This window comes from Camelus bactrianus, chromosome 1 (assembly GCF_048773025.1).
Source record: "Camelus bactrianus isolate YW-2024 breed Bactrian camel chromosome 1, ASM4877302v1, whole genome shotgun sequence".
NCBI lineage: Eukaryota > Metazoa > Chordata > Mammalia > Artiodactyla > Camelidae > Camelus > Camelus bactrianus.
Window position 1 is genome coordinate 110,093,304 of NC_133539.1, and position 25,674 is coordinate 110,118,977.

The following is a 25,674-nucleotide window of genomic DNA, read 5'->3' on the forward strand; positions in this document are numbered from 1 at the left end:
CAGCCAACAGTTATTGAGCACTTACTGTGATGGCTGTCGTAAAATTTAATTGTCATAACAACATATGAAGAAGATAATTGTTATAATGTGATTTTTTATATCTAGGAAAACAAAATTGCCTCTGTAGAATTTTATTTATAAATTTTTGGTTCTTATTTGGTCTACCAAATTTTCATACTTTTTTGAGAACTGACTCCCCCTCCACATTCCCTTCAATTCACCTGATCACAGTGGAGGAAGCTAGACGTTAACAATGCAACTTCACTGCATGAGCTGGACAAGCAGGAAGTTTCACCTGAACTTGGCTGACAATCCCGTTTCCTGGGGGCCGGGACATTATGGTCTGTGTTTGACTGCTTCTTTATAACTGAGGAGCTGGAACAATATCGGGACTGCTGGTCACAGACTTTTTCCTCCATGTAGACTGAGAAACAGAAACCCACCATGTAGGAAAAGAGAAGTGAGGCAGATGTGCAGAAAGAAGAGAGACAGGGGAAGCAGAGTGTGTCCCCTTATGCTAAAAACTCATTCATCGTTTATCTGGAATTCTAATTTAACTGGATGGCCTGAATTTTACCTGGTGACTCTTGCCTTAAAGCATCTTGGCTGGGTCCTCGGGGGGGGGCTCCCACACACCTGTTAAAACATCCCCTTGGATTAAGTTTGTTCACGTGAGGTTTTTTTCACTTGCAACCAAAGCCCTTATTCATTTTATTAAAGAAAAAAAGGTATTAATCAAGATAAATTGAGAAGATGTATAGTTTTCCAGAGAGTGAAAAGAGCTAAAGAAAACATAAAGCAAGACAGGTGGATATGAAACATTGGTGAGGGGGTGTGTGTGTGTGCATGTGTGTGTGTAAAATTACAGAGTGGCCAGGAAAGAAATCCCTGAAAAATTCTAAAGTTGATGAGGGACCTAGCCATGATGATATGAGAAGGAAGAGCACTCCAGATGGGGGTAAGAGCAAGTGCAAAGGCCCTGAGGCAGGAGCATGCCTAATATCTTCAAGGAACAGCTGGGATGCCAAGATGCCTGGAGCAGAGAGAGCAAGGGGAGAGGTAGGAAATTAGGTCATACAGCGCCTTCCCAGATCACAAAGGGGCCATACAGGTCAAAGAAGGACCTTGGCTTTTACTCTAAGTAATATGGGAAATCACTGGGGGGATTTAAGCAGAGAAATATGATGCTCTGACTTATATTTTAACAGAATCACTCTTGCTAATGTGTTCAGAATAGACTGTGGCTTGGGCAGGAATAGGACAGATGACAGAAACCTGTTAGCGGGGCTACAATCTGGGGAGATATGATGGTAGTTTGGATCAAGGTGGTACCAGTGAGGTCAATTCTGGCTACCCTCTGCAGGCCAACATGATTTGATGATGACCCAGATACAGAGTCTGAGAGAAAGAGTAGACACATAACATACTCACCCCAAGGTTTTGGCTTTTTCCAAAAGGAAAAATGGAGTTGCCTTTAACTGAGATGGGGAAGATGACAGGAGGTACTGGTTTGGGTAGGAGTGTGTGAAATTTCAGAAGCTCAGTTTGGGACATTTAAATTTGAGACGCTGATTAGAAATCCAAGCGGAGATGCCCAGGAGGCAGTTGGATATATGACTCTGGCATTCCACCTGGAGATTTGAAGAGATGGCTGAACAGGAATGTAAATTTAGGAATTGTCAGCATATAGATGGATCAAAACTAGATAAAACCACCCAGGTGTGGGCATGAAAAGAGAAAACCAAGGATGAAGCCCTGAGACACGCCGACAGGTAGAGGCTGGGGAACAAGGCAGAACCAGCAAAGAGACTGAGACACAGTAACAGGACAGAGAGGAGGGAATCCAAGAGAGTGTGGTGTCCTGAAGCGCAGGAAGAAAATGTATGCAAGAGGAGGAAGTGATGGGTGGTACCAATGATCTGATCTTTGGATTTATTTAGCAACATTGAGGCCACTAGTGATTTAAAAGTGCAGTTTCCTCTGCGTGGCAGGTGGTGGTGTACCAAGGGGGAGGTGTGTTGGGAGCAGACTCCCCACGTGCCAACAGTGAGGAGGAAGGTTTTCTGTAGGTAATTTAAATACAGTAATAAAACCAGCTCCACTGGTTGGGGGTGGGGGAGGTGAACAGATTCTCAAACTGGGTTTTAGGGAGATTGAAAGGAGAAAAACTGAAATGAGCAAGGATGTGAAAACACACTGCTTCGAGGAATTGTAAAGAGAAGAAGCAACTTGGGAAGTTGCTGGAAAGTGAGATCAAGAGATGTTTTACCTATTTCTTTATGTTTGAGATGAACAGATAGCAGCATGTTTGTATGCTGATGGAAACCATCCTGGAGAGAATGAGATGTGAGGATGCAGGAGAGAGAGGGAAGTACTGGGGCCATGCCCTCAAACGAACTGGAGGGGAGGCGACTAGTGCAGGTGCAGGACTGGGCTCAGCCAGGAGGCAGCCTGCTCTTCCCGAATAAGAGGACAGAGGGCAGCGTCGATGGGCACAGAGGCCAGCACAGGGGCAGACGTAGCAGTGGGACATCCTCTTTTTTGTCACTGTTGTTTTTTTTAACATCTTTATTGTGGTATGGTTCCTATACAGTAAAATACACGTATTTCAGATGTACACTTTGATGAATTTTGATAGATGTGTAACACCAGTGACACCACCTCCACAATCAAGATAGCTAACAGCTCCATCACTCCCCAAGGGGTGCAATTTTCAAACTCCCAATTTACCCCTTCCCACCCCCTTTACTCCTGGTAACCATAAGTTTGTTCTCTATGTCTGAGTCTGTTTCTGTTTTGTAGATAAATTTGTTTGTGTCCTTTTTTTTTTTTAGATTCCACATATAAGCAATATCATATGGCATTTTTCTTTCTCTTTTTGGTGGGACATCCTCTTTTGGTTGCTTCCATTTTCTCAGGTGAAATAGGAAACAATGGTGTGACAGATGGAGGAAGAAGTTTTGGAGGACTGAGGAGAGGAAAGAGTTTGGAATGGTCTTCCAGGAGAGGAGGCTGGTGACTGTGTTAGGTAGCGAGATAAGTGGGGGCACTGGGCAGACAAATGGAAGAGAGGGAGTGTGGTCCAGATGATGGCATTATACCCGCCTCCAGCATAAAGGGGCTTTACTTCTTATAAATGAGTGGCAAGAAACTGGTTAGAACCCCACAGCCACGACTGCACGGTAGCAGAAAGGAATTAACCAGATACAACCCAATGTTCGTTGTATTATAATTAACAATGAGGTTTAGGCCCCCTGCCATGGGTGTTTCTGTGTACACCATGGATAAGGACATGCGCAAAGGAGCCAAACGTGACTCAGCACTCCAGGGACAAGAGCTGTCAATCAATCAAGAGACCACCTCTAAGCGAGGGCATGAGAGAAAAGAGAGACAAGAACCGTGGCTTTTTCCTCCTTTGAATCAGCTCGTCTCCCATTCTTGGGGCTTACTTTTCCCTTCTTTTTAAATAAATCGTTTAAAACCTTTCGCTACACAACGAACCATGTCCTGACTGTAAACTTGTCTTCCATGTATGACAAGAATCGGGGTCTTTACCTTTTGGGGTAACAAGTGGACTAGAGACAGAGGGCTCATCTGAGTTGGGTTCTCACTACTTCACAGGGAGGCCTGTCAGCTGGAAGTGTCAGCGCTGAGTAGTGGGAGGCTGGACCTAACCCAGGTCGGGGCTCAGCCAGGGGAGGGGACAGGCATCTGAAGATGTGCACAGCGGGGTAATTATCACGGTTCGCTGTGGAACGTGTGCTGGGTATGGAGGGGGAGGACAGGAAGTGGGGTGAGAACAGAGAAGAGTCTGCAGGACCAACAGATCACAGGTCAGTGGGAGTGAAGGGCTGTTGAGTCAGGAAGCTAGAGGGAGAGAGAGGCAGGCAGGAGGTGATGGGGAGAATAAGACGTTCGGAGCTAAGATCATTCACCTTCATTTTGGAAAGAGGGGAAGTCATGGTTCAGGACAAAACTCTGAGGATGGCATTCTAGGTCCTCTGTGATGCTATCATAATCATACTAAAATGGGGCCATCGATCCTAATATCAATGCACCTCCCAATGTAAAGTTAAACTATTTTAGCCTAGGTTTAATGTTCAGCAATACTGTGGTAGCAGGATCTGTGAAATAGGTCACTGATGTATGGCTTATGAAGGGGACAAAACTGGAGAGGACAGGACGAGGTAGTTTGGTAGTGCGATGAATAGAAGGGTCATTTCTAGAGGCTCACGCCATCTCCACACCATAGCCACACAGCCCAAATCCACACAACATGCCCTAGTGCCTCAAAGTGTCCACACTGCCCACTCACTGTCCCCTCCTCCCATGTCCACCTCTCAGGCCTCAAACACAGCATGATCTGTCCCAGCCCCTGCCTTTGTCCTCTCTGGTCCTTCCTCCTGGATTGCTCTTCTCCCAATTTTCTCAGTCCTGATGCCCTCTCAGTTTTTAACCCTCTGATATGGCCCCTCTGATACTGAGGCCTTCCCTAGTCACCTTTGCTAAGATTGTCCTTGAGTCACTGCCCACCCTTTGTTACCTCCGTAGCACTTTATCACAGTTTGGAAGTGGTTGTCCTTTATGACTTTTATCCTACTGTCCCCACGAGACTCAGGGAGTTGTAGGAGATGTGTGTCCCATTGCTGCTATAACCCCTCTGCCTAGAACAATGCCTGCCACATACTAGGTGCTCAATAAATATTTCTGGAATGGATGAAGGAGCCCAGAAATATCTGTTCTTAAACTGTACTCATCCACTGGGTGTAAGAAGCACGTGTGCAGTGTCCTTCTTTTTATTTTTTTTTTAATTGAAGTATAGTCAGTTACAATGTGTCAGTTTCTGGTGTGCAGCACAGTGCCCCAGTCATGCATATACATAACATATATTCGTTTCCATATTCTTTTTCATTAACGGTTATTACAAGATAGTGACTATAGTTCCCTGTGCGATACAAAAGGAATTTGTTTTTTTATCTATTTTTATATATAGTGGCTATTGTTTGCAAATCTCAAACTCCCAAATTTATCCCTCTTCCTTTTATTTTAAACTGTCTGAAAGATCCTGTGACCTGTTCACAGACACACAAAAGAAAGGATCAAAGATAGAAGCGGGGTTGAGACCCTGCGTCCGTCATTCTTGCCTCTCCCCAGGCGCCCTAGGTCAGCTGGCTCTGCCCCAGAGTTCCAGTCCTCGGGGCCACCTGGAACCTGCAGCTCTGTCTGTTCCCTAACTCTGGCTCCTCCTAAATGTAGCACCCAGACAGCGGGATGATGAAAGAGCTGAGAGGATAAGAAGTTCACTGGGCTGGGGCCCAAGTGGAAGGGGATGGACGGACGCTACTCACCTGAGTGCCCCACTGGAGCCGTAGTACCCCTCCTGGCTGTTGGGAGCACACCTGTGGGCTGACTTACTGTGACCGCTGCAAAGAGCACAGAGGCTGGACTCTGGATCAGACCCAGGGGCACAGCTTTGACTGAAGAATTTATCTGCACAGGAGGAAACAGGAGGTCAGCTTTTGTAGCCTGTGTTGGCAAGAAAGACTCAGATTCTGTCCCTAAAATTGCCTGAGTGATATAAAGACACATTCAGGTATTTAATACCATATTATTAGAAACAAAAATCTTATGGAATAAAAAAAAAGTTGCAGCTGGAGCAAAGTAAAGGGGGACTGGCTGAAGCTGGGACAAGGGTCTGTGAACTCACAGAAGTCCTGGCACGGGGCAGTGGCGTGGAAGGGTGGACACAGATTTAACACTAAGAGAGAGGACAGAATTGGAAGTCCTGGCTGGCTGCACCTGTCCCGCGTGCTTCCTGACCTGTGCTGCCCTTGTCCTTCTCAAGGTCGGCCACCATGACTGAAAGGCCAGAAAGTGGCCGGAGAGGCCTAGCCACCAAGCCTTGTGCCCGGGGCACCGTGGTGAGGAAACCTTACAGGCGCCGCCCTCCTGGACCCCAAGCCCCCGGGCAACAGTCTCAACTCAAGTAACCACACCAGTGAATTCGTGTGTCTCCACTGTGCTCTGGGGAAAAGAACATGGTTCCAAGGCTACAGATAAAGGAACGCGGTGTAGACAGGGGAGTCAGATAAAGAATAAATAGGAATTACTCAAGTGAAGGGCGAAGGGACAAGCTTTCCAGACAGGGAGCAGCTTCTGCAAAGGCCTAGGGCGAGGGTTTCGGGGGAGTGGGGCAAACAGCACAGAGAGCTTAATGGAGGCCATTGGGCCTGGCCCACCCAGAGGCCCAGTGAGTGAGAGGAGTCTGGGTCCGGTTTTGCACCTTTGTGTACATCTGTTCTTTATCCATACAGAAATGGGAAGCCTCTGAAGGGCTTTAGACAAAGCTGGCCCAGGGGTCTAGCAGTGGGGTGAGCCGGGGAAGATTGGGGTGCAGGCAGCAGGCAGGAGTCCAGGGGATGTGAGGGCAGCTTGGACCAGAGCAGCACAAAGGGGAGGGGCCAGGTAGAGGGAGGAGAAGCTGGCATCACTGGCGATGGACGGGCGTGTGGAGGATGACAGCTTGGTTTCCAGCTATGCCTGTGGCTGGACTGTGGGGGTCTCCTCCAAGCTAGGTAGCCCTACGGAGATGACACATTCCGTTTTGTACAGGCTGAGCTTCATGTGCCTTTGCGCTATCCGACTACACAGTGTCAAGCAGGCAGCTCGATATATACAGGTCTGGAGGTCAAGGAGAGATCTGTGCTAGGGAGGAAAACTTGACAGTTATCAACTTACAGACACAACATTAATAATTGTGACAGCAGCAAACATTTATCTAGTGCTCGCTATGTGCCTAGCTTTGCATAGATAATATTTGTTTAGATGGTAATCAAGGCTAGAGGCATGGATGTGAGTGCTTGGGGGTTGGATTTAGAGTAAAGGAGAAGTTGCTTTAAGCAACTCAAATATTTATTAACCAGGTTGGGAAAGGGGGACTTTGTAGGGATAGGAGGAAAAGGGTAGCAGTGTGTTTTCACAAGAGCCAGAAGATTGTGGATTAAGGTGATTTGAAGAAGGAGAGGTCATGGAGGAACAGGTTGAGCAACACAGAGGTCCCCATGGCCTTGAGCAGACCTCTCTGTGTAGAATGATGCTGTGGAGCCCGAGGGCGGGGAGAGCAGCCGTGAGCAGGAGGTGAGTGGCTCAGACCGGGCTTCGAAGAGGTCTGGCCTTAAAGGGGAGGAGTAGGCTGGAGGGGAATGTTGGGAGCGGGAGGATTTTTACAGATCAAAGACACTGGATGCGTTTACATGTTGAAAGAAATTGTTGGCTCTATCAGAGGAAGAAGTAGCAGTCACCAAGGGTGAGGGTCTGGGGAGGGGCACAAGGCAGGGGCCCACACCAGGTGCTGGTGGGAGGGCTGGCTGGTTGTGGGGGGAGGCTGAGCAGATGCGGCCAGCAGAGCCCTCAAGCTTTGGCTGGTGGGGTGTTGACGGGAAACTTTTTGACTTTCAGTTGTCCCTTGCAGGTGCAGATGAGATCATCTGCTGAGAAAGGGTGGTAGGTGGGTGTGGGGTGGAGGTGTATGGACAGTTAGGATGTTAGGATAATTATTCAGAAGTGTGGGGTGTGGAGCAGAGAAACGGTGGGGGTGCTCCTGAGTTCCGGGGCCCCCTGAGGCCAGCAGCTGGAGCATTTCCATGGAACGAACTGCTCTGCGCTGTGACATCCTCCAGCTATGTTCAGCTGCTAAGTGCAGAGGGCTGAGATGGCAGTGATGGGGTTCATGCAGGGCTGGGATCTGTCAGATGGCTAAGGACATCAGGGGGGCAGGAGCCTGTTAAGTATTGGCAAGAGTGTTGCTGAAATGACTAACGTGAAAATTTAAGAGGAGGATGAAAATGAGAGATGAAGATTCACTGGTCTAAAGTTTTCAATTAAGAAAGCAGCCAATTCAGTTTACATGGGAAAACAACACAGGCACACACACCCCCCGCATGTGCACACCTACACCCCGCTCTTGCATTGCAACCCAGGCTCCTTCCCCGAGTCAGATGAAAGACACAAAGAGTAGGATATTTCCCTGAGATCTGCCCTTTGGGCCAAGCCACGCCCCTCAGAAGCAAGCGGGGGGGGCAGGAGATGTGAAAGGGGAGTCTAGCTAAGGAGATGTGAAGCCGCCCACTTGTCTGTCCAGCCCTGGACCACACCACCCATTCATGCCGTTCCTTGATCTGAAGTTCTCCCCTATTCCGGCACAGGCCCCAGGGAGGGGCTGCCACCCCGCCGCCCAGAGCACACTCACCGAGTTTACAGGACCCAGTCTGGTTGTGTATGAAACCCATGGGGACGTGCCAGCCTGCAGAAGTGCCAACTGCGCCATGGCAGGACTTCTTCCCTTGCAGAGAGTTCCAGGTGAGGTCGGCATCTGACTTCTTGACCACGGCCACGACGTAGTAACCTTGCAACAGAGACATCAACGTGCAATTTCAAGTCCTCCAGGGCCCTCCAAAAATGTACCCCGGGGCCACTGCAGCTCTCCCCCACCTGCCGTTTGCCCAGGGGAGGGGGACAGCTCGAGGCCCTCGCCTTGCTTGAGCAGGAGATCCTCCCAGTATACATCACGGTTAGGTACTGGGCCAAACAGTCTGACTCTAATGCTCTCCAGGCATGTCTGCATACATACACTCACAAATATTTATCCACACACTTCGGACTTGTTCAATGGAATCCTCCTCTACATTCTTTTCTGCCAGTTGCCTTGTTCTTCCTCAATGATACGTTGTAGACAGCTTGTTGATTCCTTAGAAGTAGATGCAGCTATCTTATTCTATTTATTAGTTGAAGCTAAGTTACGTCCCTCTGTCTGGAAGTATGGTATTTTATAATCCCCTGCTGGTGAGCATTTATGTTGTGACCCACTTCCCCTATTACAAACCACTTCTCTAAACAAATCTTTGTACGTAGGAGTGTGCATCTGTTTGCATTATTTCTGTTGAACAGAAAGAGCTTTAATGACTTCTTAAAGTTGTCTTTGATTTTCTAGGTTTGCAATAATACCCGCATCTATGACTCCCCTACCCCCGTGAGGCCTCCACATGGCCCCGGGCAAGCCAGGGGCAGGCTCCTGCCCGCCGTGCTGACCTCCGTGCAGAGACGGGTGGCAGCACGTGCCGGGGAGCACCCTGGGGGCTCAGCAGGGGCACAGGGTTTCCAGTCACGTGGCCTCTGCTCAAGCCCAGGTGCCGCCACTTCCCAGCTGTGTGGCCCTGGGCAAGTCCCACAGTCCCTGAGCCTCACTTTCCCATCTATGTGACACGGACAACGATGCCACATGCCAGAGGATGCTGAGCAGAGTGAGCAGGAACGTGCAAGCAGGAGTCCTCTGTCGACTGTGGAGGACCTGAGAATTAGTAATTATTATCACACAGCTCACCACAGACTTAGCTCCTCACAATGAACTCGGTGGCAGGGTCTTCTTTTATTTCACATCTCTAGTAACTTTTGTTTATTTGTAAAGCTTTCCTCATCCTCTCCCGGACAACAGGCCTTTACCTTTAAGCCACAGTGTCACTGATTCTGACTCACCTTCCGTGGGTGTGTTTACACACTTAGATCCAAACTGCTCTTTGCCATCATGAGACACTAAAAAGAAAAAGAAAAACAACTGAGGTACAGGGCATTAAACGCTCACATTACTCAAGCCAGAGTCATAATTCTCAATCTCAATAGGATTAAAATGAGGAGAAACGCTCACTCAGCAGTTTGTCATTGGCCGCCAACAAGCCAAGATTCTGCAGGCCTACTTTACCTCCTCCCCATGATCTTTGTTATTTGAACATTAGGTTCCATCCCAGAATCTGCTCAACACTCGGGGAGCTACAGACAAGGAAAATGGGATGTTCGTTGAAGGGGTTGAGGGGGAGAGCAGAAGCCACTGACGGCCTTGCCAGAGGTCCTGTCGCATTTGCTGTTTGGTTCTAGTCATCCTGACACTCTTCCCTTCAGAGCTCTGGGCTGGGAGGCAATCGTTAGAGTCTTGCTGTGTTGGAGGGGAGGGATCCAGCCCACGCGGTCAGAAAGACCTGGATGCAGCCTTTATTCTACCTGAGACACATCACTCAACTTCCCCCAAGCCTTAGTTTTCACACCTGTAAAATGGGGATCCCACTATGTTCACTACGTTCAACTTCACAAAGTTGTTTTGCTTTGAAGGACAAAGCGTGGTTTCTCCCTCACTGCCAAGCAGATGGGGGGTTCAACAAATGATACTGGTGAAATGCTTTTTCTGGAGGGGGGGGCTTTATTTCTCCAGGTGGATGGATCCCCACTAAAGACCAGGACCTTGTGGCCCCATGCTTCAGTGTCCCAGTGCAGCTGAGTGAGTTAATTTGGGATTAGCAAATTTGGCAAAAGGATCTAGGCACCTGTGGCTCATAGGGTGGTTTCCACTGTCTCACCTGTGACAGAATGTGTTTTCTTCTGCCCTCAGCCAGGGGGCCAGCCAGCAGGTCTGTCCTCCTGAACTGATGGGCCCTCTAACTCAAGGACAATTTGCCGAGCCCTGTGGCCAGCTCTATGCCACGCCCTCCAGCATCACCTTTTCAGTAATAAAGGTGTTATTCTGATTTATTTCTGCCTAACTCCTGCCTCTATATCTTAATTGGTTCTGACTCTGGGGAAGTTAGATGTAATCTACTAGCTCCCTTTGCTCCAACAATAGTTACTGTTATCTCAACACTGAACTAAATCATTTCCTCATCTTTCCATGTCCACGTAGCCCAGAGGGAAGAAAACACAGAGACCCTTCCCCCGACGTACGGTAGTTCTCTGCCAGGACAGGCACCAGACCACACTTGCCCGCGATGTAGACAAAGCCTCCATCCAAGGTCATGGCATCAGCTTCTCCTTTCTGAAGTTAAGAAATAAATCAACAGCACAACAGTGAGGCTGTTACGCTGTCTCACCCTCAGAGGTTTCCACCTCGTTGGCTTCCTGTCCCATGTCCTTTGATAAACCAGATGGTGGATTACCCTAAGCTTGTACCACATAAACACAGGGTTTAGAAACCTGGTCACGCCTTTAGCCTGTTCACCCAGGAGCAAACACCCAACCCAGGTCATGCTCCCTGGATGTCTCTGTGTCCTCTCATGGGACCCATTCTGAGTACCGGGCACGCTCGCTCCGCACTTTCTTTGTGACCATTGCCACTCACTCCACAATCCACATGGTCTGACTCAGGGTATGTATTTAATCTGTTTCTATGCAACACGTTTTCTTCTATATGGCAGAGTTTAATTCTGTTCCTATAACCCCATTAGCACACTACTCAAATAATTCATTAAAATTAACATATAATTTTAATCAATAAACTTTTCCAACAGCTTAACAAAATATGTGTACCTACGGTCACAGATGAGGTGATCAAGAAGAAAACACACAGACACACTCTCTGCTCTTCACCTGTTCACTGCCCTTCCAGAAAACTGTCTTAAAACAGTAGTCATGGTAATAAAATAAAATAAAATAAAATAAAATAAAATAAAATAAAATAAAATAAAATACAGTAGTAACTATAGAAGCAAAAACTTACCAAGCCCTTACTGTGTACCAGGTCCTTTTCTAAACACTTTAGTGATTACAGTGATTACAGGTGTATTCCTCACAAAACCCAGCAAGGTAGGCACTATAATTCTCCCCCTTTCAGACATTAGTAAACTGAAGCAGAGAGAGGTTAAGTAATTTGTCCAATAGACAGCCACTAAGACTTAAACTTAGGTAGTTTAATTCCTTAGCTTCTGCCCATAATCACAATGTAGCAGCCTCCGGGATCTGACTGCTCCAAAGGACACATCCCTAAATACAATTCTATGTACGTTTTTTTTCCACCCATAAAATGAGTGAAAAATCTGCCTCATAGGCTGATCATGAGGATTAAAAGAGTTAATACAAGTTAAGAGTTCATACACATGCGTGGCACTTAAAGTAACTCCAGATATATTGACTGTCATTAATATTAAAGGTACACTCAGAAATATTGATGGATATAAGGCAAAAATCTTCAACCCCATATTATCTATAATGGCAAAGGATTTGGAAATAATTCAAATGCAGATATTTAGAAATTGGCTAAGTAAGTTGAGGCAGAAATACTTGGTGGACTATTATGCAGCCATTAAAAACATATTTTAAATGAATGCTTCATTAGCTAAGAAGTGCACCAGCTGTGCTCAAGAATTGAAACAATAATAATTGCTAACATTCACTGACTTTTTATTATAGGCCAGGCAATGTTACAAGCATTCAAATTTATTTAATTCTGATAATTGACAAATTTAGGAGACTGTATACATTGCAAGATCTTAATATTATGAGTTGGTCCCAGGAAGGTTTACCAAAATTATGAACTTCTTAAGAAAAACTGTAGTGTCTCCTAAGTTTGTCAGTTTTTCAGCCTTTTATTTATAAATTTATTTTTTTCTAATCTCAAAAATATTGTCTGCTCATAGAGAAATGGACAGTTAATAACCAATGCCATACCATAAGTCAGAAATTATGTGGTGCTAATTTTTGAGTGATGAAATTGTGAGTATTATTTATTTTTCATTTCTCTTCCAGAGTGTAAGATCTTTATCACCAGAAAAAAAAAAAAAAAAACTTACTTGCCCAGAGGACTGAAAAGATTGATTTGCTTTCACAATCCACAGGGGCCCTGACTACCCCACTTCCAAGGCAAGACCCTCAGAGCTCCCTGGACTGCAGAGCTGAGCTCTTTTTTTTTATGTGGAGGGGTGGATTTAGGTTTATTTATTTATGTATTTTTTTAATCGAGGTACTGGGGACTGAACCTAGAACCTTGTGCACACTAAGCATGTGCTCTGCCACTGAGCTATACCCTCCCGCCTGCAGAGCTGAACTCTTAAGGAGTCTGGGTCCTGGGCTGCTCTGTACTTTCAAGCTGGAGGGACCTGTGGGTACAGCGGGGAGGGGAGCTTTGGAGAGTTGGGGGCAGCACATAATAGGTACGTCTCATGCTCAAGGCTGATGGGGAGACACTCAGGAAGGGAGCCTTCAACCTGACTCAGCAGAAGCGCCGTGTGCCCGGGTGTCCAAGCCCAGCTGCGAAAGCCCGGCCCTGCCTACCACGATGGCGGCAATGCAGTCCTCAGTGGTCTCCTCCACTGTGCACCTCAAGATGCCACCGCTCAGGGCGCTCCACTCGTCACACTTGGCCTTCTCGTGCTGGCTCACTGCGCACCACATCACCCTCTGGGGGTCTTCTGCACCTAGAAATGGTGGAGAAGAGCCAGAGATCCAAAGGAAGCCCCGAGATGGGACTAGGAGGTTAGCGCCCCTGGCTTCAGAGTGGCTGTCCCATGGGCCCTCGCTGACAGGCTTGGCATGTCTTGTGCCCATGTTGCAGCTCATTCCCACTCATCACCTCCCAGGAGACATGAGGAAATTGGTTCCCAGAAAAAGCAGTGAAGACAGAGCAACAGCCCCCCTCCGTACCTCCCCAAATCAGACATCAGCTCCCCGGGGGGAGGCTTCTCTGAGCCCCAGCCCAGCGCAGGGCCTTCTGGGGTTTTCTCTCACAGGACAGGGTTCTCCCATCCAGAGAGTGTCCCCCAGTCAGAAGTCAGTGCCATCTGTTCTGGGTGAGCCTGCTTGCTCTCCCCCTCACCCAGTCTTTGCTCTCCAAGTATGCACACGTTTAACCCAGAGGTTTGGGTAGATGTTCAGTAACTACTGGCTAACTAAATAAAGGGGGGAAAAATAAGGAAGGAAGAAATGAACCATGAACCATTGGGATCCAAAGGAAAGTAGGAGCTGGATTAGAACCTGAAATTCTAGCTCTGCTCCTGACCTTGGCAGAGGCCGTGTTCCCGTTTCAGTTTAGGATGGCCTGTTTTCCCCAGCAAACAGACCTACTGCCAGGTGGGACAACCCTGGTTAATCCAAAGGCGCCAGGACCATCATGACCTCAAGTTGCCTGTAATCTGTGGGTCTTCCAAACCCGTTTTGATCCCATTATTGAGACCTCTTCCCAGCTCAGCAGAAAAGCCCCACAGGAGCCCAGCACAGTTGGTAGCACCCTCGGGCCCCTCCAGCGAGGCTTGCAGACACCAGGAAAGCCCCCTGGGCCCCCACCCTGCCCCTGCCAAGCTCTCCAGGTCCCTCCCAGGACCTTACCCACCTCTCCTTAGACGCTCAATGGCAGCAACATACTCATATCCCAGGTACAGCTTGGTGTCCATCTTAGGTGGGACTCTTAACAACCCCTGGGTGGCGTCTGTGAACAGCAGGTCCTTTCCATGAGGAGAGTGGAAGAGCTGGAATCCTGTTGTCTTGTCTTTTCCAAAATGTTCCTGTTCAAAGGATAAAAGAAACGGTGACAGGAGGAGGCTGGTATAGAGAGGTAAAGGGCAGACAAACGCCAAAGCAGACAAGGAAAACAGAAAGGGAGGGAAATACGAGCGCTGAGAGTGAAGGCCGTGACCGAGGCCCTCCGCAGCCCCTGTGGCTCACGAGGTTCCCGAGTCTTCTCCAGGGAACGCTTGACTCAGATCCCAGCTTGTCCACCTTGGGCAGCCTCAGGGAAACTGCCAGGGGTTGCCCCCCAGGGCTGCACAAAGGGTGATGGGCCCCATGGGCCAGGCAGCTGTCCCTCTCCTGTGCCGCTTTCCCATGGGGCAGTCAGTGACGGCAGCCTCACCGCTGGCCGCCTGATTTTGCCCCAGGTGGCTCCAGCAGGCTTCATCCTGAAGCAGCTGGTGATCCAGGACCTTTAAGCCTGGAGGTCAGGAGTTTGCCACCCTAGGCCTGCCACTGAAGGACTTCAAGCAGTTCCTTCCCCTTTCTGACCCCCCCAAAAACGAAGGGCTCTTGGCTTATAACTCCTGCCACCTGGCCCAAACCCATTCCTGACTGTACCTCCCCATAGCACCCATCCACACGCTTTTTGCAATGTCTGTCTGCTCTTTGCTTTTGCAGGGGCTCAGCACGAAATGTCACCTGCTATGTTCTCTGGCATACCCCCACACTTCCTTGGGGTGCACACATCTTACTCTCTGGGCCCAGGAACCTTCCCAGAGACAGTCTGCAAATCAGTCCCTCTGTCCTTTTCAAAGGACACAATCCACGCCCCCAAGGTTGTGCCCTCTGGGGATGATTTGTGCGCACAATGTGCTCGTTGTACATTCCGTGAGGGGCCCAAGGGCAGGTCTTTTTGTCTAGTCCATCTCTGAACGTCCAGTGCTGAGCAGAGGGCACTGACAGAGACGGGGTGGTGACAGATGGGGGCTGGCTGTGAGAGAGGGCAGCCAGCGCAGGACAGAGAATGCTCACGGCCGCTGAGGGTGCCTGTCAATGGGATTGGCGGAACAGCTCCTGGAGGAAGGACATCTGTGCTGCATCCTGAGGGCCCCTTTAGGACTGAGAAGAATAAAATGGGGCAACAAGGGGCTTCTGTCAAGTCTTTGGGCCACCATGTGGATGACGCCAAACAAGGGAAGTTTCGTGGCCACTGCAGCCTTTCCTGCATCCAGACTGAGTGCTTGTTGGTGAAGTGGAGGACTTGTGGCCTGGGTCCTGCTGTGTCCAACACCCAGGACTTCCAGAAGGCTAGAAGGAATGAAGGGAAGTGCCCCAAATCCAAGCAGGGGCCCCTGAGCAGGAGGAGCGGGCAATGGGTGGGTTACCTGGGCCTGGTTGAGAAGCTCCCAGATCAAGTCCTCCTTGCCACCCACACTGCGGGCCACGACAGCGTGGGAAGGGACCCGCACCAGGTGGCACTCCTTGTATTCGTCCACAGGCTTCCGGGTGTTGTCCCTGCAGAGCAGCTCATACTGGTCCCTGTCAGCCTTGTTAGCCAGGTTCTCTGGGGGACGGAAGCCCAGATGAGCCAGCTGCAGGCAGAGCCACAAGCCCTGGTCCCTGCTCCTCCCCGAATCACAAACTATTTGGGGATTTGCTGAAATAACTTTCTGGGCCCAAGATGGAGCCACTCCTGCCTGGGATGACACGTCAGCCACCCGAAACTTAGATGACTTCCACGTGCCTGTAAGTGCTCCACTTGGCCAGAAGCGCAGCCCCGTCGGTCAGCCAGTTCCCCAATGCCAGGTCACCCCTGGCATCTATCCTTCCTTCCTTCCTCTCACGCCCTGCAAAGTGGGTTCTGTGGCCCTGTTAGGTAGTTAGATAAGTGGGGGCACTGGGCAGATAAGTGGAGGAGAAGGCAGATGGTCCAGAAGATGGCATTACGCCCGCCTCCAGCATAAAGGGGCTTTACTTCTTCTAAATGAGCACCAGCAAGAAACCGGTTAGAACCCAACAGCCACAACTGCTCATTAGCAGACACAACCCAGTGCTCATTTTAATATAATGCTATTGTGGCGTAGGCCCCCGCCTCATAGGATTTTCTGTGTGCATCATGGGTAAGGACATGCACAAAGGGGACAAACATGACTGCACGTTCCAGGGGCAAGAGCTGTCAATCAATCAAGAGACCACCTCTAAGTGAGCGTATAAGACAGGAGACCAAAGACCCCTGCCATCTGCCCTTGGATCAGCCCACCTCCTATTCTTGGAGCTGTACTTTCTCTTTGCTAATAAATCCTTTAAAATCCTTTGCTACACAATGCACCGTCTCCTGTCTGTAATCTTATCTTTCAGTTATGACAAGAACTGGGGTCTTTTCTTTTTCCCTTTTGGGGTAACAGCCCCACCACCAACACTCCTTCTCACCCCTAAAGCCCAGTGGATAGTCTCTCGTAAACATCTCCTAAAAGGCAGTAAGGGATCTGTTAGAATAGTGGACACGTGACTTTCTGCAAAGGGAAATCGGGATGGTCTGGGACAATTGGTTGTTTTCAGAAAGCGAGGATGTTTTCAATGCTTGGGGGGGGAGTGTTGGAAGACTCTATCCACTGGCATCACTGGGCTGCCTTGAGCAGCCCGAGGGAATGACAGTGGCAATTATTTGGAACAGTTGATTCTGGGAGACGAAACCCATAGATGACCTCACTAATTAAAATCCCTGATAATAAGACATACATCAAGTGCCAAAATGCTAACAAACCAGGTCAGTGTGTAATAATGAGGGACAGTGAATTGTGAATGGCTGAACCGGGAACAAAGGACGCTCCGTTTCTATTTCATGTCAGGGAAAGACACCAGGCTGGGGGGAACGCAGCCCATGGAAAAGGTGAGGATTCAGAATTCTCCTTGAGGTAGCAGACGCTGATTTTAAAAGTGAACCTAAAATAGAATACACATCCTTTTTTTTTTAAACATCTTAAATGATAAAAGTGTGTTCTGCATCTGATAGAAATTTAATTGGTTATAAAATCCAGAATCCGTAACCAAATATTCCTTAAATACTATTTTGTTTCTGATAAATTGCCCAGAACACTAGAAAGTTTGTTTTTTTTTTTAAATATAGAAATGAAGAAATACATTTTTGTCTAAGGTAGTAAAGCTTTTGCAACAGATTTCATTGTAGTTGTGCTAATAAGTTCTGAAATCATTATAATTATTTGCTTAAGGGGATTAAAGCATTTAGGAGCTGTTTATAATGAAGCATTCAGGAGAATGTGATTAGATCTGAAATTGGTGTTTCAGTAACTAAGAATTTGATTATGAAAACTGGTGGTGAGTAATGTTTAAATGTTCACAAAATTTGTTTAGTAGATTTACAGACTGAACAAACTGAGCACTAAACAAAGTACGAATAACAGAAACGCTTTTTAGACAGAAACTCTCCTATTTCATTAAAGATCTTGCCATCACCATCTCTAGACATAAGGAAACTCTGGGGAGAGAACCAGGTCCCCTGGCCGGGGCGTGGCGCACAGCCCTTACCGAACACAGTCATGTGCCTCACGAAGCTCACGTCCCCCGCACCGTCCTGCAGACACCTGAGGGACAGGACAGCTGTAGTCAGGCCACTGCCCACAACACAGCCTCGCCCCTCCCCTCGTAGCCCCCCACGGAGGCTCTGCCCTGGCCACCGGCACAAAGGACTTCGCCCACAGTTTCCCGCGCTTCCGTCTGTCCTCACAGAGGCGATGGCCCTGTCTGAAGGGTCTTTGAAACCCCAGAGCCAAGCCCAGGTCTGAAGCAGGCAGGAGCCCCATAAGGCACATCCCAGGCTACTCTGGGGAGGGACGGTGTCAAAGAGGGACCTCACCTCCCTCTTCAAAGGCAGCCTAAAGCAACAGATTTTTTTTTTAAATTGAAGTATGCTTGATTCACAATGTTGTGTTAGTTTCAGGTGTACAGCAAAGTGATTCAGTTATACCTACACACACATATATTGTTTTTCAGATACTTTTCCGTTATAGGTTATTACAAGATACTGAATATAGTTCCCTGTGCTACACAGTAGGTCCTTGTTGTTTATCTATTCAGATTTTTAAAACATAAAGATTTAAAGTCTTTTACATAGAGGACAACCACTCTAGATAGCCTTGGACTCCTGGCCAGCTTTGCTGTGGCTCGGAGCGGGAGCTATTTCTCTTACAATGTGTGGACTATAAAGAGGTGCCTGCTTGTAGGGGGCTTAGAGGAAGGGGGGAAGGGGGGAAACCCTGACACCGGGAGATGTTCAGGGAGAAAAAAGGGCCGGGGGAGGTCCTGGCCTTTGGCCGGGCCAGGAACCCAAGCCTGTGTTGGTGGATCCAAGGACCTCCCTGGCCCAGACCCTGGACTCTGGGGAAACAAGGGGGCTCCCCAACACAAGGCTGCTCCTTAGGCTGGTCAGGAGTGAGGGCAGGCTGTGGGAGGCACTCAGGACCCTGGGCTTCACGGTGATGCTCTAGTGTCTAGGGCAGGCCCTGTTCACTCCCTGGCCTTAGTTTCCCCACCATCAAGTGAGGAGGAGGAGCAAGGGGTCCCACTCACCTGAAGGCACCTGAGTAGCCAAAGTACGGTTCGTCGGAGTTGCAGGCGCACTTGTCCGTCCCTTTCCCCGCACAAAGTTGACACAGCTTGGGGAAAGCTGTCTGATTCATACAGGGCATGCAGCTGGCCTCGAAGAAATTGGACATTGCTGCTCAACACAGAGACAGAAGGACCTCAGGGCGTGAGCCGGCATGGCCCCTGGGGGCCTCTGGGTGTGTGTGTGCACGTGTGCGTGAGCGGCCCTGTGTGAGAGCCCAGGAGTCTGCACATGCCGCAGGACTGTCCTGGGGAAGCCACTGTGTAGTGGCGGTGGACAGTGCCTGGGCCCGAGGGCACAGGTGGCCCAGGTCCCTGTGGGTTCGGGCATCGCAGTCACCATGGGCCAAGGGCTCTAGCCCACGAGGTGTTTCCCAGCCTGTCCACTGCAGGACCCGAGAACTGCGAACTACACTGAACCAAGCTGCCATCCCAGCCACCCACCTGGTCAAATCAGCAATACGGAGGCCCTGGGGCGGGGGGGGCGGGGGCAGACAGAACTTTAAACTCGCAGGAACCCCCAGTAGCCCCAGTCTCAGGACAGGGTCTCACCCACCCCTCTGCTCTTCCGATCCGGGGCCTGCGTGGCTCACGGGATCCTTCTTCTAGAATTTATGGGCAGGGGTTGGGAGATAGCTTACCTGGTGGGGGTGAGGGGCTGCCAACAGCCGCCTCATGACCACCCAGACAGATGTCCAGCAATGTCTGATACTGGAGCCAAGCGGGACCCCCAAGAAAGGGCAAACCTGGCCAGAGCTGTGGCCAGGCTGCAGCACCCCCTAACCCCAGCAGCCCCTAACCCAGGAGAAACATGGATGCAGCAAGGCTGGCAGGGCTCAGAAAGACACGCTTTTGCAGAGTGCAGAAAAGTTGGCTGTCAACTTTCAGGGGCTGAAAAGGCACCCCAGGCTCACCTTGGCTCATCATAACGGAACAAGAGACTGGAGTACACAAAAAGCATAGCTCTGTCTGCTCATCCCCTCTCGCCTTCATTCCAAGCCCCCACCCAGGGCACCGAGGCCCAACTGCGGGCGGCGCGGCGCTCATCCCTAGTGAGCTTTCCTGGGCAGCTGGAAAGGAGTTTCCCCTCTGCGTCGCCACGATTGCCCTGGTCAAGCCAAACTGGGATTACTGTGAATGGGGGGTTGTCAGGTGCCTAGAGACAGGGGCATCTCTGCTGAGAGAAGGAAAAACACATCTGGCAGTCCCCGAGGGTCACGGGTGCAGCAGACCCAGCCAGGAGCACGTTTACAGCAGGCTGTCCTCACCCCATGTTGGAGCTTATGAAAGGTGTACACCTGACGGTGATGGTAAGGCTCCAGTACAATCCATGTGGGCAACTGGAGTAGGAGACAGAAGGCACCCCGCCCGGCCAGCTTACCTGCTTCCAGGGAGTCAGAGGGAGATCCCCTAATGAGGGTGTTCCACCCAGCAGACCATCCCAGGCCCGTGTGGCAGGTCTTCCTGCCTTGCAGCTGGCCCAGCTGGAGGTTGCTGCCCTTCTTCACCACAGCTACGACATAATGGTGGGTCTGTGGATCTGCAAAGGAGCAGAGAAAGAAGGACCAAAGGAAGAGGCCACATCATTGCACCGACTGTGTGTACAATGAGGAATTTGGGGAGATACTAGGACCTGCAACATCTCCTGGTAAGTGGGCATAAAAGGAAAGGGAATGGCCTTTACTCGACAGGAGAAAGAAAACTGTTCCTTTTTAAGGCAATAAACTTTAATCCTTTTTCACATCAGTCATTACAGAGCCTGCAGCTCCTGGTCATTCTGCTGTTACTGTTTCTCCCCAAGGACTTTTCTCCCTTCTCTGCTTCTCTATCTGCAGCCCAGACACGAAGGTGAAGGTACCTGGGCCACCCCCAGGATTCTGCCAGGGCCCTGCAAGTTGGGCTCAGCTGGAAGCAGGGTATGCTCACACACACTGGTGACACTCATGGACAAGTATGGCAGGAGGCAAAACCCCATTCTTTGACTCTCCAAAACCTCTCCTCGCAACATTCACAGGCCGATGTTCTACGGCACCTGAGGGGCACTTGGCACAGGGAAGAGGCTGTCGGGCCTGTGTGTCTCTGAAGACGGGCCTCCCATTGGTGCAACTCCACTGGGTGGGTGGTGGACTCTGGAGAGTGCGTCCGCCTCTCAATCAGCAGCACCAGCGGCTTTCCCATCAGGATGTATAATGTTCACAGCTTCCCAGGGAGAACCAAGATCCCAGCCTCCATGGGTCAGCGGAGGGGACAGCCTCTCACGTTCCAGAGAGCTCCAGCAACTTTGTTCCCTGCAAGTATAATGCTGACAAAGCCCCTGCCTCCACCCGTGGCTGCTGTGTCAGAACAGAGACCTGGGTCCCCACGGAGGACGCACCATCTTTTGACCCATAGAATTCTGCCACAATGGGCTTCAGGTTATAGGTGGCCAGGCCTTCCTGAATCAGCAAACTGCCTTCGACGGTCACAGCATCTGCCTGTTTTGCCTGAAAGAGAAGAGACCAGACGTGAGTGTAGCCCCTCACCTAACCCTCTGCTGGGGACACTTGCCACATAGATACCTGCATGGCTCAGACCTCCTCCGCCTCCCTCGTGTAGGCTCGAAAGCCTTCTCAGTGAGCCTTTCCCCAACCACGCTCTTTAAGCTACCACCTTGCAAATGCTGGAAGCCTTCTGTTTTTCTCCTGAGCCTTTATCAACCACCTGACAAACCTTTTTCGTTTATTGCTTGTTCTCCCCTTTGGAATGCAAGCTCTGCCAAGGCGGGGATATTACTGCTGTGTGGGTTTAGCCTCTTGAATCCTAGCAGCTACTGCAAGTAGATGTTCAATAAATGCCTCTGGATAAGTGAGTGAATGAACTATAGAATATTTCCATCCATAAGAAGTCATGTTTTGCACTCTTGAATCTGGATTCCCTCTCCAAGGATCTGTCAGCTAAGGTTTCCTTCCTTCCTGTGAGAAGCAGTAAACTCACAGCCTCTTCTAAAAAATGAGGGTGGATCATTTCCCTCACCATCACGGAAAACTTTTGTTTGTTTGTTTCTTGCAGCTAGAAGTTTGTACCTCCTAATCTCCTTCACCTATTTCTTTCTTCCTCCTATCTGCCTCCCCTCTGGCAACCACCTGTTTGTTCTCTGTATCTATGACTCTGTTTCTGTTCTGTTCTATTTGTTCATTTGTTTTGTTTTTTAGATCCCACATATCAGTGAAATCATACAGTATTTGTCTTTCTCTGTCTGAGTTATTTCACTTAGCATAATACCTTCAAGGTTTGTCATTGTTGTCACAAATGGCAAGATTTCATTTTTATGGCTGAGTAATATTCTGTTGTATATATACACCATTGCTCCTTTATTCATTCATACTGATGGCCACTTAGGTTGCTTCCATATCTTGACTATTGTAAATAATGCTTTTTATTCATGTATTAACTGACATTTAAAGTAATTTAGCTTTTTATAAATTTAATATTGTTTCTATATATTTGCTTCTCTTTTCCCATCCCATTTTTTCTTATGCATATTTTACAATAGTTATTCATATATGTGTATGTATGTATATAAAGTTAGTACCCTATTAGATGCATATATCAGAAACCAACTTAAGAAAAGGAGGGATTTAGTATAAAGGTAAAAGGACAAGAAGACCACAAGGCCTCGTGAGCACCATCAAGGTCAGAAGCAACAAGAATTGACATGGGTTTCAGTCCATCCCCAGGGGCTCTGGCTCTGGTTCTCACTCTACCCTGCTTTATATACATCTTCCCTCCTGACTATGTCTTCCTCCAGTTCCACTATCAGATGCAAAGACAACAGTCTTACAGAGGCTGCTTAACCAGCTCCCACAGTTGCATAAGGTCAGATTCCTGTAACAAATCAATTCTCTCCATACATGTGCACACATACATGTACATATTGGAATGAATTAGAGAAAAATACTTAAATCAAAGTTTGTATGCCTCTTTATGACCTTTACTGAATACTTCCAAAGTGTCTCCCAGAAATGATGTCGAAATTTCTAACTTACAGTGCCAAGAGAAATTCATACCAATTTTATCCAAAACTACCAGAAAGAAACACTATCATTTAAGAAATATTATTACATAACTAATTATAAACTGTGACTTTAAGGATGGATTAATTTGCATCTCTTCGATTATTAAAAAGGATGAACATTTTTCCTTCCTTGTTTATATCATCTATTAGTTGCAATTTCTGTGAGTAGTTTGTTTATAGCTTGTTATTCTTATAAATTTAAACATCTTTATATAGCTTTTACACTATGCTGTTTTGTCATAGCTGATGTGTATATATTTTTCTGTATGCTTAGGGCTTTAAAAATTTTTTTTTTCAGAGATTTAAAATTTTTCCATCTCCAAAGTTGCCTAATTTTGTGATTTATCTTGTTATATCCATCTATATTAGTAAACTTGAGTCAAACTAGGAATTCATTTTGGTAAATGGATTAAAAATCTCACTTGATTTTATTTCTAAATGGCTACCTTGTCCAACTAAAAAATCCTTTCTCAACCATTGGTTTAGAAAGATTGCCTTTTCTTACATACCTGTCTAAATCCACATGTCTTACATAAAATTAAACCTCAGGCTCAAGGGCCCTAAGGTTGGACATTTATCATAGTCTCCATCTACATCATATCTTGTAGATAATTAGAGAGATGGACGGATTTCCAAACATCCAAGACATCTAAGTTTGCTCCATCTGTCCAAGGACGCTGTTCTTTGTAACATTTATTTGAATACGTTATGAGAGGAGGTGTATAAGTCAGTGGTAGAGTGTGTGCTTAGCATGCATGAGGTCCCGAGTTCAATACCCAGTACCTCCATTAAAATCAATCATTCAATCAATCAGTATGTTATAGTTCCAGGCAGGCCTCAGTCACTCCCCTGGCAATTTTATTTTTCATACTATTTTATATTCTCATCCATGCATTTTCTTAAGAATTTAAAAACTATTTTAATAACTTTTAAAATTATAATATATTTTTGATGAAAATTATGTTAATTTTAGGAATTAACTTTGGAAGACTATGCAAATATATGATGTTTAGTCTTCCTATCTAGGAATATGGCATATGTTTTAATTTGTTAATAAATATTTTTCACTTGCCCCAGACTTTTGTTTTATATTCATGACAATCTTGCAGATCTCTCATGTGATTTTTTTTTCCTGAAACATTTTCCTGTATATCATTTTTAATGTAAATGAGATCACAATTTGGGGCTATTTTTGTCCAACTAGTGATTGTTCATATACGAAAATAACATTAATTGTGATATATTTATCCTTTACCAAACTAATTTTTTCACTAATAAACATCTCTCTTGATTCCACTGTACTTTCTAAGCATGAAATTGTCTGGAAAATATTGGTATTTTGTTTGTTTCCGACTCATAGGCATTTTATATCTTACTGCATTACTGGGAAATTCCAAAAACAGTATTAAGTAATAATAGTGATACTAGAGCTTCTTGTTTGTTTCTCAGTATTTGTAGATTTCCCTTCCAGTGCAGGTCTGGCTCTGCTTTACCATGGGCATTTTCACTGAGTCCTCCTCTACCAGTTGTTTAATTATTATTATTGTTGTTTTCACTACTAATGAATGTTGAACACCTATGTTTTTGTCTACACCCGCTCTCTGTACTTTCAGGTCTCTAGCTTATTTCTTTCTCCTCTAAAGCACGGTCTAGTTCCTGTGGGGAGAAAATTGTTCTGAAGCCATAAACAATAACATGTGCAGAAAAAGAAGAAAGTATTGATTTCCTTCCATTCTCTCTAGGCAGCAGTGACTTACCTCAATGGCCCTGAGGCAGGCAAGGTAAGAGTCTCTCTTTATACAGGTGATATGAGCACCTTCCAATGGAATGAGTTTGCTCGTAACACCACGGAAATGGGAGCACTTCTCGGACTCAGAACTTGAGACAACGCACCATCTCACAGTTTTCTCAAAAACAGCCAAACACAGCCCTGGGGGAGAGAGGGCAGGAGTGTAAGGGACCCACCGCACCCACCTTTCTCTGCTGGAAGAAGAAGTTAAAGACAAGGTCCAGGGTTGGCTGAGAGGGGTAGACAAAAATTGGATTGGCTGCCTGGCTCACATAAATTCTCAGGTCCCATTTCTCTGATTGTACCTTTCCCTGTGGAGAAAAAAAGCTAAAAGCATCCCCCAAAAGCTAAATATAGAATTACCATATGACCCAGAAATTCTACTCCTAAGTATAGATCCAAAAGAATCAAAAACAGGTACTCCAATACATATATACAAATATTCACAGCAGCACTATTCACCACAGTCAAAAAAGGTGGAAACAACCCAAATATACATCAGTGGATGAACTGACAAACAAAATATAATATGTCTGTACAACGAAATGTATTCTACCATAAAAAGAATAAAGTACTGCTACATGCTACAACATTGGTAAGGCTTGAAAATATTACGTTAAACAAAAGAAGTCAGACATAAAAGGCCACACGTTATATGATTCCATTTATAAGAAGTATCTGTAATAGGTAAATCCATAGAGACAAAAAGAAACTTGGTGGTGGCCAGGGGCTGGGGGACAGGAGGATGGGTACTGACTGCTTATGGGTACTGGGTTTTCTCTTGGGGAGATGAAATTGCATTGGAATTAGATAGAGGTGGTAGTTACCTAACACTGTGACTGTACTAAATACCACCGAATTGTACTCTTTTAAATGATTAATTTTATGTTAGTGAATTTACCTCTAAAGAAAAAAAAAACATTATGAGAAGGAAGCTGTGGGCCTAGTG

The 25,674-nt window shown here is 47.4% G+C and overlaps 1 protein-coding gene across 1 annotated transcript in view; it reads right to left on the reverse strand.

The window, feature by feature from the left end:
- The window catches only part of LOC105063256 (inhibitor of carbonic anhydrase), a 36,353-nt gene that overhangs the window by 5,787 nt on the left and 4,892 nt on the right, over nt 1–25,674 (reverse strand). Inside the window, exons 2-13 of the mRNA XM_010947721.3 lie at nt 24,694–24,866; nt 21,257–21,365; nt 20,264–20,422; nt 18,847–18,994; nt 17,806–17,861; nt 15,645–15,823; nt 14,141–14,312; nt 13,087–13,229; nt 10,765–10,855; nt 9,532–9,588; nt 8,249–8,404; nt 5,349–5,490 (exon numbers count right to left, since the gene is read on the reverse strand). Coding sequence (XP_010946023.2) covers nt 5,349–5,490; nt 8,249–8,404; nt 9,532–9,588; nt 10,765–10,855; nt 13,087–13,229; nt 14,141–14,312; nt 15,645–15,823; nt 17,806–17,861; nt 18,847–18,994; nt 20,264–20,422; nt 21,257–21,365; nt 24,694–24,866 — 1,585 coding nt within the window. The remainder of the gene's footprint in view (nt 1–5,348; nt 5,491–8,248; nt 8,405–9,531; nt 9,589–10,764; nt 10,856–13,086; nt 13,230–14,140; nt 14,313–15,644; nt 15,824–17,805; nt 17,862–18,846; nt 18,995–20,263; nt 20,423–21,256; nt 21,366–24,693; nt 24,867–25,674) is intronic.